The sequence below is a fragment of the Nyctereutes procyonoides genome, unplaced genomic scaffold (genome assembly GCF_905146905.1).
Source record: "Nyctereutes procyonoides isolate TBG_1078 unplaced genomic scaffold, NYPRO_anot_genome, whole genome shotgun sequence".
Lineage (NCBI taxonomy): Eukaryota > Metazoa > Chordata > Mammalia > Carnivora > Canidae > Nyctereutes > Nyctereutes procyonoides.
This window is the reverse complement of record NW_026575128.1, coordinates 8,203,724-8,223,940: the sequence shown is the minus strand read 5'-3', so window position 1 is coordinate 8,223,940 and position 20,217 is coordinate 8,203,724. Positions and strand designations below refer to the sequence as shown.

At 55.6% G+C, this 20,217-nt stretch overlaps 1 protein-coding gene across 1 annotated transcript in view; it reads right to left on the bottom strand.

Moving 5' to 3' along the window:
* CSMD2 (CUB and Sushi multiple domains 2) overlaps positions 1–20,217 on the bottom strand; it is a 437,017-nt gene that overhangs the window by 43,777 nt on the left and 373,023 nt on the right. Inside the window, 8 exon segments of the mRNA XM_055341473.1 lie at positions 1,274–1,462; positions 3,048–3,221; positions 8,650–8,823; positions 10,003–10,176; positions 11,509–11,703; positions 12,632–12,817; positions 17,093–17,281; positions 19,414–19,560. Of these exon segments, the coding sequence (XP_055197448.1) occupies positions 1,274–1,462; positions 3,048–3,221; positions 8,650–8,823; positions 10,003–10,176; positions 11,509–11,703; positions 12,632–12,817; positions 17,093–17,281; positions 19,414–19,560 (1,428 nt within the window).

Here is a 20,217-nt window from a genome sequence, read left to right as displayed (position 1 = left end):
CAACATCCCTAATGAACATAGCTGCGAAAATCCTCAACAAAATACTAGCAAATCAAGTCCAGCAGCACATTAAAAGGATTACACCATGACGAGGTGTGATCCGTTCCCTAAACACTAGAGTGGTTCAACATATGAGAATTAATCAATCAATCGATATAAAGCACTGTGTTAATAGAATGGGAGGGGGAACCACACGGTCATTTCAACAGTTGCAGAAAATGCATTTCACAAAATCCAACACCATTTCATGGTAAAAATGTTCAACAAACTAGAAATAGAAGGAAAATTCCTCACTAGGAATAGAAGTGAAATTCCTCACTCATAAAGGGAACGATTTACATAAACTCTCCGGCTAACATCATCCTTAATGGTGAGAAACTGAAGGCTCCTCTCCAAGGACTAGGATCAAGAGGTGGATGTCTGTTTTGCCTCTTCTATTATTTTTATTATTTTTATTTTTATTTTTATTTTTATTACTATTATATAGGCTTCACATCTAGCATGCAGCTCAGTTCAGGGCTTGAACTCATGTCCCTAAGATTGAGACGTGAGCTGAGATCAAGAGTCAGATGCCTCACTGAGTGAGATACCCAGGCTCCCCTGTTTTGCCATTTCTGTCCAACGTCATATTGGAAGTTCTAGCTAGGGCAATCGAGTGAGAAAAAGAAACAAAAATCATCCAGATCGGAAAGGAAGAAATAAAACTATGTCTGTTCACGGATGATATGATCTTGGATTATTATGTTACGTCGGATTGGCCAATGGTTTCTTAAATGTGCCACCAAAAGCACAAGCGATGGAAGAAAAGAACACACAAATTGGGTTTCATTAAAACTAAAAATTTCCATGTGTTGGAGGACGTTATCCAGAAGTGAGAAGGCAATCCAGAGAACGGGGCACATCTGCAAATGATACCTGTGATAGGGGTGCGGTAGCCAGAATATATAGAGAGCTGCTAAAACTCAACAACACAAAGACAAACATTCAAGCCTGGGAGGGGTTAGGGAGCTGGAACAGACATTTCTCTAGAGAAGAGATACCAAAGGCCAAAAAGCATAACAGAAAAAAGACACTCGACCTCGCTGGCCACTGGGGACAGGCAAATCAGGACCAGCACGGACACTGCGTCACCCATTACGGCTGGGAACCCACCCCAGGGCCCGACGGGGCCACGAGCCACACGGGAGTCACATGTGTGCTCACGCGCACGCACACAGGGGCACATGCATGCACAGGGTGGGGGCTCCCCCGCAGCCCAGGCATGTGTACTTACAGAGACACTGTGGTCGGGGCCGGTCCCACGTGCCGTCCCCCTGGCAGCCGAGCACGGGCGTGCCCAGAAGGTAGAAGCCGCGCTTGCACTGGTAGGACACGGTGCTGCCGTAGCTGAACCTGTGCGGGCCGCCGGCGTGCACCTGCCGCACGCTGTTCTCCTGGAGCCCGGGGTCGGTGCAGTTGACAACTGAAATGGAAATGGGGCTGTCAGACCCTGAAAGCTGGGGGGAGGGCGACTTCCCTCGCCAGGCACCGGGACTGTGGAGCCTGGGGGGGGTCCCGCCCGGCGGGGCCGGTCCTCAGTGTTGCGGTTCAGGGGTCTGCGCCCTGGGGAAGCCACCCCCCCGCGCCGACGGTCCTCTCTGTCCACGGCCTGCTAGCAGCCTGGGTGGCCCTGTCGGGACACATGAGCCCTGGGGGCGGCTCCGGTGCCCTGGGCCTGGCGTGGCGGGTCCTCAGCTGCGACACGGGTGTACCCGAGCTGACCCCGATGAGCCTCGGGCTCTTTGGGCAACGGGCTCGATGGCTCTGAAGAGCACGATCCGGGGCTGAGTCTGACTTCCAGCGGCTGAAGTGTCCCGGCAGCTTGACCCCAAGTCAAGGCCTATTTTAGGGTAATGACGGGGTCACGGTGATGCTCGGGGTGCATGCCTGCTTCCAGAACGCCGTCCCGGCCACTCCCTCACCACTGCCTCCTTCTCACCCAGTAAGGGGGCAGGACGGGGGGTTAAAATCTTTCCTTAGTTTTTGGAGCATAAAGCGTTTTCCGTTTGATGAGCCCTGAGGCCCAGAACGAGTGCCAGGCCGTGTGTGGGGCGCCGAGGATGCCGCAGGACCTTGGGGGCCGGTGTTCCCCACCTTGGCCCTGCGGACCCGCTGGCCGGTCCTCCGCGGTGGTGGGGACGGCCTGGGTGCTCATGGCGCTTCAGCGGCACCTCCCCCTTCGCCTCCGCCCGCCTGACACCAGGGGGGCCCTCCAGGGGGCCGTGAGGGGCGCCTCGATGCCAGTCCCCGCTCGGAGGTGCCGGCTCGGATGACGCCATCCCCGCTCGGAGGTGCCGGTCTCCAGGGAAGAGGACAAACCGGCAGTTTCTGAGTTTGATAAGCACTCTGATGGGGGCAGCGCAGAACCTTCCAGAAGCTCTTGACAGCACAGGGGCAGGGCAAGGAAGGCTTGCAAGACGAGGCCACATTCATGGGTCCTGCTGGCTGGGTGGACGGCAGCGTGACAAGGAGCGCGTTGCAGGAGGCCGTTGGGGGCCCGGGGCCAGGCCAGGCCTGGGGAGGCACTGGAGGCCGGGAGCGGCGCCGTCAGGTCGGAGGAGGGACGGGGTGGTGGGACAGGACGGAGGCACCCAGGCCCCGAATCCGGGCCCCGACCCTGCCCTCGGGGGGGCGGGAGCTGCAGCCACAGGACGTCTGCGCCTGCACCCACGGGCGCAGCAGTTCTTGACGGCGACACGGGCGAGGACAGCCGGATGTCCGGAGATGGGTGTTTGCTGCGCCACGCAACCGAGGGGCCTGCTTCCCATTTCGGCCTTTTTTTTTTTTTCTTTTTTTCCCATTTCGGTCTTGAAAGGTGCACCTTGCTTGCCATGGGCCCGTGACCCCATGGATGGGGTCCCCGCCTGTGGCCCCGCTCGGCGCCCCGTCCTCCCTACCCCACCCGTGTCAGAGTGACCCCAGGGCTCAAGCCACCAGCGTCCGCCCCTGCATCGCAGAAGCCCGGGGCAGCGGCACCGGGGCGAAGGGGAAGAAGAGGGGGGACTCACTTCTGCAGGTGGGCAGCGTGTTGCTCCACTGCCCGCTGGCCAGGCACTGCGACCTCGCGGCGCCCTCAGCCACGTACCCGGGGTTGCAAACGAACTTGACCACGTCGTTGAGGTTAAACTGGTTGCCCTGCGTGAGCCCGTTGACGGGGTTGCCCGGGTGCCCACAGGTGATGGCTGCAAACGGAAGAGGACACGGGTTAGCCCCTGCGGCTCCGTGGCCCCGGCTCCTCCTTCCCGCGCCCACGAGGGGGGCAGCCCACGCCTGGGGACAGTCTCTTCCCTTGCTGAAATCAGCCTGGGGCTGAGCCCTCCTTGGTGAGGGTAGCTCCGCCGCCTGCACGTCTTGGGAGGACTCATCTATGAGGCCCCGTGGGGCCCGGGCCGGGACTGTGGGTCTGTCACAGGCTGTCACTCCTGCCTCAGTTTCCCTGCCTGGATCCCCGCGGCGGCACCTCCCTCTCCCATCACTGGACGGCATGATGCCCCTCAGGGGCCTCGGGTGGCACTGGATGGGGCCGGAGGTCATGCTCGTCAAGCTGGCTTGGGGATTGCTGCCCCCAGGAGCCCCGGGAGCTGAGAGCATGCCCCCCCTCCCATGCCGCGCTCCCTCGGGAGGAAGGAATGACTTCTCCCTCCAGCCCCAGGGGGACGATGGGCAGTCGTGCTCCACCCCGTGCCCCCCGTCCCCTGGGCCCAGCGCCATGCAGCAGCATCCTCTGGGGCAGGTGATCCGGGGCGCAGGGGGCTGACGCTGTGAGGCCCCCCCGTTTGGGCTCCTCCCGCCGGCCTCACCGGGCTCTCCTGTTCCACTACGGCCTCCAGCTCAGACGCGGGATTTTCTCATCTGTTCCTCCAGCACGGGCAGCGCGGGGAGGACTCAGAGTGCTCTGTCCCTGTCTGCCCCCTTCCTCCCAGGGCCGGGCCCCCCTCCACCAGGGGCACTGGTCTCTCCGGGGCTTCCGGGACATACGAGGTGCTGCCCCAGGGCCTTGGTCCGCTGCCCCTCGGCCAGAACAGCCCCTGGCTCCTGCCCTCGCCCCCCCAGGACTCCCCCAGATGTCGCCGCATCCGTGGGGCTGCCCTCGGCTCCCCAGCACTGCCCACCCGTCCCCACAGTAACGGACGCGCCCCTCAGGAGGGGCTCAGGGGCTCCGGCCGCATCTCCCTCTACTGAGGGCAGGTTCTTGGGTCTGCTCCTCACTATGTCCTGGGGGTTGCCCAGCGCCTGACACGCGGGGAGGGCCTGGCAGGTATCTGCTGAGGGCAGGCGGCTGTGGGCGCAGGGAGGGTGACAGCAGCTGACTCTTTGCAGTCGGTCCCCAGGCCTGCTGCGCACCTGCCCGCTGGTCCGGTCTCTTTAGATGGAGCTCTCGGGGGGACGCCCCAGCCCGGCCTTTCCCGGGTCCTGGGTCTGGAGGCTGACAAACCGCGAGGAGTGTTTTCTTCCCCAACAACTGGACCCACAGGGTGTCCAGCTCAAACCCACCCAAACCCAGATGGTGTGAATGGGGATGGGGCGGCAGGAGGCGACACAGCCCAGGTCTTGCTGCGGCCGACTCTGGGTCAGCTCTCCGGCGTCCACTGCCACAGATGTGCCCGTGGGCTGCTGAGAGCGGGACACCTGCTGGCCGCGGGCTGCGGGGACAACGGCCGGTGGTCACCACTCGGCTCTGCCCTTCCCTGACTTCCGACCGTTCACTCTGGGCTCACTCCTCGTCTCCAAGGTGAGGGCTCCGATTGCAGCCAACCTGTGCAGGTATCTTCCACTTGGTCTTCGGCCCTCTGTGCCCTGAGAACACCCAGGGGGACTGTGCTAAGGTCTGTGGCCTCAGGGGGCTCACTTCACAGGCCAGCGGACAGCAGTCGCTTGGGGAAGGGGGGAAGCAGGATGGAAGCACCCGCAGAAGAGGGGCAGCTGCCCCCCCAGGGGAGAGCGGCTGCAGGAGGGCACCGGCAGGGCGCAGCACGCCATCTGGGCTGGGCCTCAGGGCTGAACGGACCCGGCCAGGCCACCCGGAGGTGGGACACAGCAGATGCTCCATAGGGTCTGCGACCCCCACCGATGACATGCCAAGTACTGGGGGGCGCTGTGCGCCCGGGACACGGCCTGCTGCTCCCACCGACTCACGAAGGGCCGTAAGCCCTCCTCCCCAAAGGCTAAAAAAAGACTGGCGCAAAGAGAGGGACGTGTGCTGGGTAGTGACACCCTTGGGGGCGCCCCTATTGGAAGGATGGGTCGCCAAGGCACCTGCAAAGGAAATGGAGGTGTGGGCAGCAAGGTAGAAAAAGGGAACTGGATGGGCAGTGGAGGGGGGGTGTCCCTGAGACACCATCCAGGGACACAGAGACCCCGGAGGGCTCCGTCCCCGCGGGGCCCTGGCTGGTGCAGGCTGGAAGAGCCGGAGCAGCCCAGGGGACAGGGGAGCTGAAGACAGCTTAAGCTCACCGAGAAGGCAGGTCGGAGGGGGCCTGGGAACCTAGGGAGGGCACAACGACGACCCGGGGCCCTGAGGCAGGGAGTCTGCCAGGAGGTGGAGGGCGGGAGGAGGAGACACAGGGGTGGGAAGCAGCAGGTGGGGGAGCCTTCCAGCCTCTCTGCAAAACGAATGTGAGGTTAGCTAACCAGCCAGTAATTACGGCCTCTCTGTAGCTGCTCATCTGATCCCTACAGCCCTGCGGGGCAGCACCACCATCACCCTCGGGGCAGTTGGAGACGGGTTCGGGGACGCGGCTTCCAGGTGGCTCCCGGAGCGCTGAGCCCCGCTGCCCTGGTTCAGGGCCATGGTCGCCACCTGCCACCTGCGGTCACGGGCTGCTGAGAGTGCGGGCAGGGAGGCAGAGGGTAGGTCTCCAGGGAGGACCGGGAGTCGCAGGTGCGTGTGTGAGCATGTGGGAGTGGGCAGGGGGCTAACAGACGGTGTGGGAGTGGCCCCTCTGCAAACCTTGGGTTGACACGTGGCGCCAGCTACCAAGCGCCCACCACAGAGAAACCACTCATAGACGCTTCTCCTTTTCCCCTCGTCTTGGTCCGCAGACCCCTCCACACCTCTGGGCCCCAGGAGGCAACGGGCTTGCGGCCCGAGAGGTCCTGGGGTCCGTCCCACGGTGGCGTCGACACCACCCTCACCGCAGCAACAGCGAGAGTACCTGCTTCACGTCTCTATCCGGCGCCGTTTGCACTCCTTTGGGTCCAAAATACGACTGATTTAGTCCTCACAATACTCCAAGGTATCTGCTTTTTGTAGATGAGGAAGCAGATTTGGGTAAACTAACCCACCTGAGGTCAGACAGCTGTGGACACACGGTGGCAGGTCTGGGCGGGACCCAGACAATCCAGGTCGTGGGGTCACCTGTCCAGACGCTTGGCTGCCCTGCCTCCCAGCGCCCACTGGCTTTACAACCAAACATCTTTAGGCAGACGCAGACATCCTCCACTTGTTTTCAGACCCCAACATTTTCTATTATTTATAACCCGAATTTCCGCACGCATACTCCGCGCCAATTCCTTGAAGGCATCTGAATTTGCATCTTCTGGATGAAACCGAATGTTTTGTGCAGACCCATCTGGAAGAGCGACTGAATATAGATGGGTCTGGCTTTGTGTAAACCCGACACTTAAGCAGCTATCAAGACTAATTTTTCACGCATTGCTTATTCAATACATCTCATTACTTTATTGCTCTATCTCATAGACGAAGAACCAAATAAGAGGAAGAATCACAAACAAAAACCTGCCTTTGAAAAAATTAAGCAAAACCAACCCCACGGTTTCCATGAAGGCTCACTTTGGGGGAACTTTATTAAGTGAGGGATTTTCCAAATTACTTGCAGGCAGCTGAGAATAACGGTGGTCATCTGAATCCAAAAAAGAATATTGCAGATTAACGAGGACAAATAAAACTGTAGAAAGCCCAGGCCTGCCGCATAACCCCAACGGAGAATGCTGTAAATTTTAAATTACGTGTGAGTGGGAAAACCAACATGACACCCACGCAGAACGGTTTCTCCTGCTTGTGTTGCGAGCCTTTGTGGAAAGCAAGGCTGCGTGGAGAAGAGAAGGAAGGAGCAGGGAGCGGCCTGATACTGATGTGAAGTCACTGCTGGTGAGAGAGGGTCCATCTTAAATGTGAACAGACTGAGAAAGGATCCTGGTGTGTCGGGGGCACGGACTACGGGAAGGGGCATATGACTCTACAAACTTCCCTAAATACCCAAGGAAAGGGCGGAAGGTGGGAGCAAGGAAACCATCACACAGAGAAGCGATACCTGAGTATGACATCTTCCCCGCAGCAGGTACATCGGACACAACAGAAGTCAGACCAAGCCTCTGAGGCGTAGCGATAAATGTGAGTGAGCGTAACTAACCTATTAAAAGAGAAATGTTTTCAAATGGGCTCACGAGGCAAGGCCCCACTCTCCGCTGTTTACAAGATTTGGAAAGGCTACGATACAGGGATGGTTCAAAGTACACCTGGCCACCGGGAAAAGGACGACAGCAGGGCGGTAAGCCCGATACCAGGCCCAGCGCCAGTCAAGCTACAAAATACGAAGAGTGACAAAGAAGACTTCGTGAAGGCTAAAGTCACAGTTTGCAACGCAGATATAATAGTTCTGAACAACTATGTGCCAAATAACACAGCAACTACCTTTAGGTAGCAGAAACTACAGGAATCGCAAGGAAAGATAGAAGCACGCTAAGAACGGAAAACTTTAAGACACATCTCTCAGAGCAAAATGGGTGACATGGAAAGAAGTGAGCATGCGGGGCAGCCCGGGTGGCTCAGCGGTTTAGCGCTGCCTTCGGCGCAGGGCATGATCCTGGAGACCCGGGATCAAATCCCATGTCAGGCTCCCTGCTTCTCCCTCCGCCTGTGTCTCTGCCTCTCTCTGTGTGTCTCTCATGAATAAATAAATACAATCTTAAAAAAAAAAGAAGTGTGCAGAAAGCACAGATATCACAAGGCACATCTTATGATCATATACGGAACTTTATACCCGAATCCGCCTTCTTCTCAAACGCACATGGACCATTCAGATCAACTGATCGATTTTTACAACTACAAGGACATAAAGAGAGAAATTCCACGATGTAGAAATATTATACACAGTGCGACACGATCAGAAATGACTGACAAAATAGAAGTAGAATGGCCCTTCTGCCTAGAAAGTAGAAGAAAATAACTATTAAAAAACTTCTTGGTGACAGAAGGAATGAACCCAAATTACAGCATTTCCAGTAAATCAAACATTGATCATCGTAACCTGCGGGATCCGATTAGAGAAGTTATTGGAGGACATTTTACAACCTTAAGCCCTTATATCAGTAACAACAAAAAAATGGAAATAAATGAATTGGATCCCTGACTCAAAAGCTAGAAAACGAACAAACACGTTACTCAAAGGGAATCGCTGGGAGGGCGACGCGAAGGCGGAAGCAGGAATCAACAATGCCAAGAGCCAAAAACCGGAGATGTAAGGATGCGTCTTGCAGAAGGAATTAACAGAATGTACAAAACCTCCAGCGAACCTAACCTAGAGGGCAAGGGAGGAAGTCCATGCTGAGGCGGAGCCCGTGGCTAGGGACCGTGGGTGACATACTTACGCACACAGAACGGGGTCTTGCCCGACCAGAGGTGGTCCTGCTGGCAGATGCGCACAGACATGCCGATGAGCCGGAAGCCGGCGTTGCACTGGTACACCACGCTGCCCCGGTAGCTGTAGTTCTCCCCGTTGATGTGTCCGTTGACGATGGGCTCCGGGGTCCCACAGTGCCCCGCTGCGGGGGGAGAGGAGGACAGAGTATAGATCGGAGGGGAGCTCAGAGAAGAGGAGTGGGGGCTTGGCCAGGGTGGGAAGTCAGGGACGGTGGGGAAAAGGACCAGGGCCCCTGCCACCCACTATTTCCCCCGCTCCCTCCGAGAGTAGCTGTCCGGGAGGGGCTTCGGGAATCCCAGACATGAGGGAAGTGGTGACCCCAAATCCCAAGGCTGAATCCCCAAAGGCCATCCACCCGTCTCTGAGCTGTAGCTTCTGGGTCTGTCCGTGGGTTAGAAATGATCACGGTCACCTCCATGCCTCTGGGATTACCTCCCTCTTCTTTTCATCAGCCAGCGTCGACAGCATCTGCTGCGTGGAGGGCACCTTGGTCTACGTTAGGGCTGTGAAAGCCCGGAGGAGTCGAAGGTAACTATGCACAGCAGGTGCTTTGGCTGACTCCGTCCTTCCTTCCCCTTGGGTGGCAGGAGACTCGGGCAGCCCACCCTAGGTGAGGGACTTCACTGAATGGGGTTTGGGGAGGTGTTCCCAGAGCTGCTAACTCAGCAGTGCATCCCTAACAGCGGCCCGGGCCAGTGGGAGGGTGGCACCATTCACTCTGGAACAGAATCAAATCTACCCCGTGAGGTCTGTGTGGCCGGGACCCTCCTTGGCGCTCGAGGGATCCAAGAACGAACTGAGAGGAGAGAATACTTCAGAATCCGGAGGCTTGGTAGGGAACGGACGGGCCGTGGGGGAAATGAGGACTCCGTCCCATGTAAGCCAGGTCATTTCTACGCGTTTGTCATCTTTTATAAACACACACATGTACGTAGGCAATTACGCGCATGTGCACCATGTATTAGACATGTACACGCACCTGCATGTTTATATGCACATGTACACCCCTCCTATGTGTGTATACGTGTGTGCACACGTGTGCACGTACATATGTATACGTGTGTGTATATGAGTAAAGCTTTGTCTCATCAGGCTTGAAGCTCTCGTCCTTCCAGACGCCCCCAGGAGAAACGAGTTCAGGGCTGTAGCATGGAAGGTGCCTGGCGGCTGGTGTCTGGACTCAAAATCTTACGCCATAGGGAAAGTGACGCCGTTAAAAGACTGGAGTCCGGCTTTAGAAAGCTCTCCCCCGTTTAAAGGAGGAACAGGGTGGCGGGATAGGCCTGGGGGGGTGACTCACCAAGGCAGCGGACGTCCGAGCCGCTCCAGAGCCCATTGGCCATGCACTCGCGCACCCGGGAGCCCACCAGCGTGTACCCCGAATTGCAGGAGAAGATTGCTGTCGCCCCGTAGACGGACAGCGTTCCAATGCGGTGGCCGCTGGGCGGGACGGGGAGCTCTCCGCAGGAGATGACTGCAAGGATCACAAGCACTCAGTGGCTCGCGACGGCCTGAGAGAGGCCCCCGGTGCGCGCTTTGTGGGGAAGCTCGTAGGCGGGGCGATGCAGAGAGCCTGCTCGGACCCCGAGGCCCTACGCTAGACGGAGACTCTGCGGGGCCCGGGCCCATCGGCTCCCTTGTCCTGGCTGCTGAGAGCAGCGCCCTCTCCTCCCCGGGGAGCCGCGCACAGGTGCAGAGGGGAGGCCCAGCGGCCCAGGCTGCACTAGGTGGGGGCACCTTCCCTGCACCGCAGACGCCACAACCCGTGACTTCTGCTCGGCCACACCCACGGTTACGGTCCATGGTGGGGTCCAAACGTGGATGCGTAGAGACATAGTGCCTTGAATCGCGGGTGAGGGGAGGAGGTCCCTCCTCGTCCCACCCGGTCTCAAACTTGCCACTCCTTGCTGACAAGCTACCTCCTCTATCACGTCCTCACTGATGAGGTATCATGAGTGCACCCCATGGCAGCGGGTGCTGTGCTGGGCCAATCGGACCCCCATTTAAGGTGGAAGCACAGCTTGCGACCCTTCGCTGTTAGCACTCTTTGGGCTGCCCTGGCTGAACAGTCCTCCCTGGTAGATCACGCTCGCTCTCCGGGGCACCTGTGCCTAGTGTTTGGTCAGCGGGCAGGCATGAAGGCTCTCGCCCCAACGTGTGGCAGTTCCAAAGGGCCGTCCGAGCTGCAGAGCTCCCCGTGGGGCCAGCCAAGGGCCGCACTGACACCACATCAGAGGTCCACTTCGCCACCTTCCCTTACACAGCATGGCGGGGCTCTCAGGAGTACTCCCTAAGGAAGTCTGTCTCAGAGTCACCTCCCAGGGACCCTGGTCTTATAAACTATCTTGAGGAAATAAAAACAGTCATCCAGAAGGAGAGGCAGCCACTTGGGGCCACTCCTTGTGCTACAGCATTCCTCTACACACGCTCCCATTACAGGTCTTGTCACACCCCGTTATCATTGCTTCCTTATTTTGTCCGCCTCTCCAGCAGACTAGAAGCTTCCCTGGGGCAGGAAGCACAATCTTTTATCTTCACACTTCTATAACAGCTGGCATGAATGTTGACTATATGAATGAGTGATACTCACCTGGACAAAGGCAACTTTTTAGTAAAGTGATAAGATGCTAACAAGTACTTCCTTAAAGGAGGAAGGCACCTCCCCAGCTCCCGCTCTAGGTGAGTGTTCAAAGAGAGGTCCACTGCTGTCCCTGGTGATGATGCTCCTCCTCTCCCTCCCCATGTGTGGTAGAGTGCAGGTGGGGGGCACTGTGCTGAACCTGCCCACCTCCCCTCTTGGGCTTACTCTGGCAGGTGGGCATAGAGTTCCCGAGGCTCCACTGGCCATTAGCCTGACAGCGGATGACCCTCTGGCCGGTGTAGTAGTAGCCGGGGTCGCAGATAAGCATCAGCTGGGCCTGGAACTGGTACTGTGTCTCAAAGATGAGCCTCCATCGGCCATGTTCCACGCTGATGCTGCTGACATCGGGACAGGTCACAGCTGGGGAGACAAGGAGCAACGAGGAGGAGTCATTGATTCATTAATTATGAAAGACACAGGCAAGAGTCCAGAGCTGGGGACAGGGGGACTGCGATGCGGTAATAAGAATCTTCGGTTGTCGGGCAGGTTTGTTTAATGCATGAAATGGACTGGGGTGGGGGCGGGGAATGCCGCAAACCAGGGTGGGCAGAAAAAAAAAGTAGAAAAAAGAAAAAAAGGGGAGGTGGTAGTCAGTGCTGCTTGTTAGATGTGAAACTTGTAAGTTCTCTTTGGTCAGGTCTTTATTTTTCAAGAGAAGCTAGAAATACGGATTTTTATGGCAACTCCTCCAATTTCAAAATGTTGGGAAGCAATTCAGAAATCTCATAAAGCTCACTGTAAGTCAAAGAAACAAAATAAAACAAATCAGAAGTGTAAACCCCGGGGCGCCTGGGTGACTCAGTTGGTTAAGCGTCTGCCTTTGGCCCAGGTCACGATCTCCAGCCCCACATGGGGCCCCCCTGCTCGTGGGGAGTCTGCCTCTCTCTCTCCCTCTGCCCCTCCCCACCACTTGTGTGTGTGCTCTCTCTCTCTCAAATAAAAATTTTTAAAAAGTGCATATATATAAAAAACATTTTAGAGTTCTGTGATCAAAGGACATTCATGCAAATGTTCTGGTAGTTTTTCCTTCTAAAAGGAACTTATTCCTAAATTCTGTGATGGCTCGTGGAGACATCTCCGGGCACACTGGTCTATCAATGCCTCGAGAGCAATTTTGGATGGAAGCCCAACTTGGCTGATGACACTCTCCGTCTGTCTGTTTCCCGAATCTCCAATCTCCGTGTACCTGCTTCTTTCTCATTACTTGGTGCTCAGCTCGCCCCCTCTAGGATCTTCTCAGCTGCATCCCCAACCCCGCCTCCACCCCTCTCCACACCCGAGGACTCACGGACACACTGTGGGGGTACATTGTGGTTGCTCCAAAGGCCTGTCTCCAGACACTCTGCTGTGGCCTCGGCACCTGCCTGGAGGTGATAGCCTTCGCTGCAGCTATACACAGCCTTGGTCCCCACTGTGTACTCTTTGCCAAACACCATCCCATTCTTGGGGGCCTCCGGAAGCCCACAGGAAAGAGCTAGAAAAGAGAAAACAACATTATGAGCATGGTCTGGTTCAAATGGCATTCTGAGAACATATTTTAATCTTCTTTCTCCCCAAAGGTCCTCATAAAATTATAGTGAAGACCAGGAAAGTGGAAAAGCCTCATAACAGAAAACAAAATGGGAGGATCAACAGCAGAGAAGACTTCAAAAAAACTTCAGAAGATGGAATACAGATTGAAGTGTGTTGATAGACTACGAGAAGCTGTAGCTGAAAAGGTACGAGGGAGCTATAGGTAAGACCAGCTCCCCTCCACCCTCTCCCACAAATACAGTGTAGGGGCAGTTGAGCATCTATTCCCCAAATAAAATAGAGAGTTTTCTTTCCCATTTGAGGAAAAAAAAAATAGGAAGTCCCTTGAGAGAATCAGGGCTGCTCAGGTGAGAGATGGCATCCCAGAGCAAAGCTCTTTGGATTCTAGGATTTAAGAGCTCTCAGGCCAGCGCCCCTCTGCAGCGCCCCTCATACTCAACATACCAGGTCAACTTCTTCATGTGGGAGGCCTGGCAGGCAAAGACAATGTGTGTAATCACAGCAAAGGTGACTCACGTTTGCTACCTGGAAAAATCAACCTCGCCTTTCCTTTGAAATAGGAATGATCACGGATCACTGCACATATGAAGAAAACCAGTAGCATAAAAGACATAAAGGCAAGATTACCGCTAGAAAAAAAATAGAAATAAAGTTCTCTTTTAGGAAACAAGGCTAACTAGGGAATAGAAAGTATATAAGCCTTACGGTTTTGTGTTTTTTTAAAGATTTATTTATTTATTAATTCAGAGAGAGAGAGAGGCAGAGACACAGGCAGAGGGAGAAGCAGGCTCCATGCAGGGAGCCCAACGCAGGACTCGATCCCGGGTCTCCAGGATCATGCTCTGGGCTGAGGCGGCACCAAACCGCTGCACCACCGGGGCTGCCTGCCTTAAGGTTTTGATTAGCAATATCTTGAGAAAGTCGGGGTGACATATCATATTCATTAAACAAGAACAGAGGGCTTTGAAAAAAGAACAAGGAAAATCTCTCTTAAGTTAAAAATACGATCACTAAAATAAGTATTAGATAGAAGAGACCAAGATGAAAGGTAAAGAGAATTTCCCAGAACGTAGGCCAAAAAGTCAGAAACTGAAAGCGGGAGAAAAAGCACTGGAAGTACAGGAGGTTGACATCCAGGAGGTCCAACATCCCACCGGTCAGAGTTCCGGAAAGAGAGAGAGATCACAGATGAGAATTTCCTGGAGATGGAAAGACACAAGTCTTTAGATTGGAAAAGGAGCCAAAGAGACGCAAAGGGAACCATTATTATAAACATCATTGTCCATTATTATAAACATCATTGTGGAGTTTTAGAAGATGAAATACATGTTCCTACAAGTTCCCAGAGAGAGAGAGAGAGAGAGAGAGAGAGAGAGAGAGAGAGAGAAACAGGACATCCCTGTGAAGGAGGGAGCATCAGGCTGGCATCACACTTCCCGTCGGCAGCAATGATGTCCAAAGACAATGGAGCACATTTCTGAAGGAAGTGATCTGCAACCTGGCCAACCTACCAAGCATACATGAGGTCAAAAGTAAAGGTATTTTCAGACATTTGAAGACCTGGAGCATTTCCTTCTCATGAACCCTTTATGAAGGATTTACTCAAGGCTATGCTCCATGAAAAAGAGGGTGAAAACCAAGAAAGGGTGAAATATGGGATATAAAAATATAAAAAATGATAGCGCTAATGCAGCAGCACAAAGAAAGGTGACAGCTCATGAGACAAACATGTACGGCCACGTGGTGGCCGGGGTCATGACAAGGAGCAGGGTCAACGCTATGTTTATGGGAGGAACACGCACTACTTAGGCAGGAGCAGTTTGTCCTTGAAAGAAGCTGATACAGCTGAGGAGCTAGTGCTCTGTCCGCGCCTTGAGCCCAGGCCGCCCTCACTCCGGGGCAGCTCAAGCAGAGGAAGTTCCCATCCACCCAGGCCACCAATGGTCCTTGATGCCACTGGAACCCAGAAGAGACACGGGCCAGGGCTTCCGTAGGATATAGGGAGGATGGACTCTTGAGAGGGAGGGGGATTGGGATATCGAGATGGAAGACAGCTTCAAAGACTGGAAAAGAGAAGGAAATAGTGGATGAGGAGGAACTGAGGAGGAAAATGTGGAATGAAGATGAGTGTTTGAGTATGATATTCTCTTAATGCCTAAACAGCAGGACTTTAAGCTCCTCTGGTGGTAATAGGGGAGGCAAACGGTGACCAACAGATTGCCCTGCTTCCCTGAACCTCTTGTGAAGACCCTACTGGTGCGGGAGGAGTCAGTCTGGAGATGGCAGGTGAAGGAAGTGGACGGCAGCCCCGACTCCCTGCTCTGGGCCCAGCTCTTCCCACGCAGATAACTCCAAGGACAGAGACACTGAAAGCCCTTCGCTGATCAGGGCGTGATCCCCATGCTGAAACAGCCCCCAAACCCCGAGGTGAGAGGGGCACTTCCTGTGGGCAGGAGAGGAGGGCGCAGAATCACCAAGTATTTGAAGCTGGGGCTGGGATGAGATCTCTGAGGGGGGAGAATATGTAGTGAGAGGATGGGTTGGGGGGTTGGGGAAGGAGAGCAGACGCGTTAGAAGGCACGGGATCTCTACCGGGATGCACTTGGTGGAAAGGCATGGTTGGGGAGGAGCAACATGGAGTTGGAGCGATGCCAGGCCTTTCCTGGCCCCGGGTTACGGGGACCCGTTCCCTGAAGGGCCCCAGTATCCGTGTTCTTGGAGGGGAGCTGGTCTGTGGAGGGAGGAGCGAGACAGCCTTCCGGGGAGAGACTAAGGGTGTAGGCTCGTAGGCTGCGGGCCGCGAGCCGGGATTCCAGAGCCTTTGGCGGGAGGGCCCAGTGCAAGGTCAGCAGCAGGAGGCCTGGGGCTAGGGCTGGGCATGAAGTGCTGTGAGATGAGGATGGAGAAGCCTACAGGGCCTTAGTTTCGGGAAGTGACAAAGGACAACGGATGTGAGAGGCGTGGTGGTTCCTAACTGGAGCCTCAGGAGACAGATAGTTAGAGACCCGGAGACCAAGCCCACCACTGGCCACCTGTATGTGTTCTGGGACCTTCCCTTAGGGCATCAAATAGAGTATGAGGGACACATCGTTGGAGGAGGCTCAAGCCCAGGCGAGAAGGTTCTGAGGGGCAGAGATGACAGACGTCACTAGACAGGACGTCACCACGCTGTGAAGCAAAGAACAGGAAAATCAAACGAGTGTCATTTCCTGCCAATATTGTTGGCAAGCCTTTTCTTTTCTTTTTTTTTTAATGCAGCAGAAATGATGTCACTGCGGGAGAAAGGGCGACTGCCACGCGCTGGTGTAAGTGTAAGTGAAGGCAAATGTCCTCAAGGGCAGTGAGTGTCAAAAGCTGAAGATCTTGCATAAGTTATGGCCCAACAATCTCATTTCTGGGAATTTATTTTAAGAAATAAATATGGATGTCCACAGTGATGGAATTACGAGGATTTTAACAGCAGCGCTGCGTGCAGAAGCAAAAAATAGAGAAATTCAAATGACCAACAACAGGACGATACTTAAATAAATGAGTTCTTCCTTAACGCTGTGCGACCGCCAGAAATAGTGACGAGGAAGTGTATTTAATTATGTGACAGATGTTATTAAAGAATATTAAGAGCTCTGTGCTCCGAAGATGCCGTTTGTGTAAACAATATGTAAAAGATTGAAAGGAAATATGCTGAAATGTTACAGGGAGATCTGGGGTGATGGGATTACAGGTCACTTTTTTCCTGCCAAGTCTTTAAATTACAGTTGGCCACCACGCAGCATAACATTAGTTTCAGGTGGAGGATTCACTGACTCATCAAAACAGGCGCCCTCCTTAATCCCCATCACCCGCTTAACCCGTCCTCCACATCTCTCTAGCCTACCCCCCCCCATCCCTCGTCTGAGTTACTTTAAGGGAAGACAAATCCCATCAACTTGGAAAGGCAACGCATGCAAACTACGGATCGCGGGCTTGCCTGCAGAGCGGCACGGTGAGCCTCTGCTCCTCTTGGTTCCCTCTGCCCGTGCCACCTCGGACCCAGTGCTCCCCCAGCCCACACTGCTCTCTTTCCAGTCTGTGGTTCTGCAAATGCTCTTGATGTTGCCTAGAATATCCTCCTTGCCAATATGTGGGCCCAAACCCCACCTGCCCTGGGAGCCGGAACCCAGGCATCCCCTCTTGGGGAGCCGAGCCGCCTGTTACCCCTTTTCCATGCGCTCCTCACCTTGACAGAGAGGAATGGCCTCGCTCCACAGGTAGTAGCCCTGGGGGTGCCGGGTACAAATGGCCATGCTGTGTCCCACCAAGCGGTAGCCGGCATTGCAGCCAAAGTGGACAGAGCCTCCGGGCTGGGTGCTGGGCTGGCCCAGAAGGAATCCGTGGACTGGAGCCCTGGGCAGGCTGCAGTAGGGAGCTGGACAACAAGAGGAGGCTCAGGGGAGCACGGGCAAGCAGGAAGACAGGTGCACCCCAGGCCCCTTGCCCGCCTTCCCTTCCTCCATTTCCTGTCTCGGCCACAACCAGGTCCACCACACAGTGGGTACTGCAGTGAAGCCAAAGAAAAGAGAAAGACCACGAAGCGTGTGGCCTGGAGGAGCGCGGCTCAAGCAGCTAAGCTCCGTCTCCCAAAACCCATCGGCTCCCAAGTGGCGCAGGAAACAGGCCCCGGGGGAGGGGGCTCCAGCAGCTTGTGACGCCGGGCAGTGGCTCTGGAGGCCCGGCTCCGACCGTCTGGGTCCGTGACTTGGGGCGCATCACTGTAGCTCCCTGAGTTTCGCTTTCCTCACCTGTACTGTGACCAGAAATGCCAACCTCAGAGGTTTTTGGACAATTGAAGTGGGACTGCGTCGGGAAAGCCCCCAGCCCAGCGCTTCAACAAAAGGCCCTTCCCCGTCATGTTACGGGACGGCGGAGAGGGAGCCGCGTGGTTCAGGACCATGGCCTCTCCGCGAACGGCCTCAACGGGTTTCATCCGTTTAGCCGACAGACATCGAGGGCCCACTATGTGCCCGGTGATGCTCTAAGCGCCGGAATATCACAGCGAAGAGAACAGTCACAACTCCCAGTGCGGGGGGCTGCCCATGAAGACTTGCCGGGGATCCCCAGTGGAAGTTCCAAGAGGCCGGCAGCGTGGTGGCCAGTGCACACGCCGGACATGCGCCTCCATTGCTCCAAGAGGCTCGGTGCCCCAGGCAGGCAGGGACGGGGAGGAAGGCCCCAGGCCCTCGGCACGGCTGCCCTGTGGGGACATCCTCTGGCCTCTGAGTTGGTGACCACACCCCTGTGCTGGCGCAACGGTGCTTTAAGGACGTTCCTCCGGGCTTACCTCATCTAGAACAAGCCCCTCAGCCACAGGATGCACTGAGTCCTAGTGATGGGTGCGGGCCAAAGTGTCCACTGCTTTTCCACTAAGGTTCTAGTGGTTTCACTGAGTAGTTGATCAACCTCTGTTGGCACGTGCTCTAGCTGTGCCCAACCCGTCACCCCCGAACACATGGCGAGTCTTCCAAAACCTCAAGGACAGGGCAGCTCCTTCGTGGTGTGCTGCTTCCCCACCTGCTGGGCCGGAGCAGCTGCCGGCCACCCCCGGACGCTGCCCGAAGCTCCCCAACGGCGACCCGAAGGTTTCGTTTTCATCCTAAGGAAACTGCCATCTAAAGGGTGACTTGTGGAATAATCACTGGGCTAGCCCGGGACAGAGCCGGCCACCACACTGGGGGCACGAAGCCACCCTCCCTCTGGTGTGCATGGAAGAAAGGAATTTAGGGTTCACTTTGCAGAGACAGTGGACTCTGGGGCAGTGAAGACCCGTCTCCTCCCGGGCTTGGCTCGGCCTCATCTCCTGGAGCTCCTCACGGCCTTCAGCAGCTCCCGTCCGCCTCCGTGCTTGTAGAGCCCCTCCAGTTGTCGGACCCGCTCCCCTTCAGAACGGGCTGGGCTGCTTGTTAAGTTTTCTTGCCAACCACAGACGATAATCCCCACGACGGGAGTTCAGATAAATTCCACTTTTTTTTCCCCCATCTCGTTACACTTCCAAGGATATTTGTGTGCTCCTTGTAGACCGCAGCCCTGGTCAGTGCCTGCCTAGCGGGCCTCGATCTGCCTCTGCCTGAGTTATGGTGGGAAGAGCTGAAGACAGGCCCCTGAAGGCCGTCCCTTGGCTGCCTGTCTGACATTTCCCACCCGAAGACCCAGATCTTAGGGGTTCTCAGTTTTAAGGAACGTTCATCAACACTTCAACAGTGTTAGGGATGGGGTCACCTTGTAGGCATTGCCAGATGATAAATAATGAACGTATCCAAAAGACACGTAGCCTGGCAGTACGAGCAGAAGAGAGGGGTGAGCCTACAGCAGGGAGAGGAGCGGAAATTGGGAGGTGGAAACCGTGGGGGACACTTGGGCAGCTGTGGTGAGAGGTTCAGACAAGGGAGGAAGGCCCCTGCCATCGATGGGGATACGGCCCACGGCTAACTTGGGAGTTTGGGGTAAGCTACCTCAGGGGCCCAGGGGCTGTGGCCCTTCTCATGGGCCCTCTGGTTTACTCACCTGAATACCGGATCTTAAAGCCCTTCCGGTTGTAGGCGTGGTCAGACGACCAGCGCAGGTACACAGAGTTGCTTGAGCTGGTGACAATCAGGGGGGCTGAGTAATTCCCACTGAGGGCTTTCAGCAGAGGACTCTGTCCCGAGGGACCTGGAGGGAGTACAGGATACAGGATTACAGACGAGGTCCCTTGATTCGACACCTCAGGTGTAACCGCCTCTCATTTCTCCTCCTCAGGAGAAGTCAGTAGGTTCAGACGGTCGGGGTCAGTGCAATGATCTGTACGTCTGTCCTGTCTCTGCATCCCCGCCCTGGGTGCTCCTCCCTCCTGAGCCCTACCTAACGCAGAGCTCAGGGAAGTCACTGCCATCCTACAAGAGTTGGCAGGCGAGATGAAATCTATTTGCCATCTTGGGACTTGCCAAGGTCAAGCAGCTGGTTAATGCAAGAGCTAGTTCGCCACTGGGGAACTTCCACCGTGCCACCCGCTTCGCACGTGCACGCTAAAAACAGCTCTTGTCATATAGAAGAGTGTGTGCTGAGTGAATATGTGGCAATAAGGCTACAGGCAAACACGGCATCTCTGTGTCATACGTAACACAGTTCCTCAATGTTCCTTTCCAAGGTTCTTCCAGAAAGCCCTCCCTCTTCCTTTTCCCCAGTTTTAATGCCGCGGGAGTGCATCCTAAGGTGGCTGGTTCCAGGGAGGCAGGATATAAAGTGTGATGACTGTAACAGGATTTATTGCCCTGGAAATAGCCCTGAGTGATGGTTCTAGTATCTGCCAAGACAGCTCATGGAAGCTTG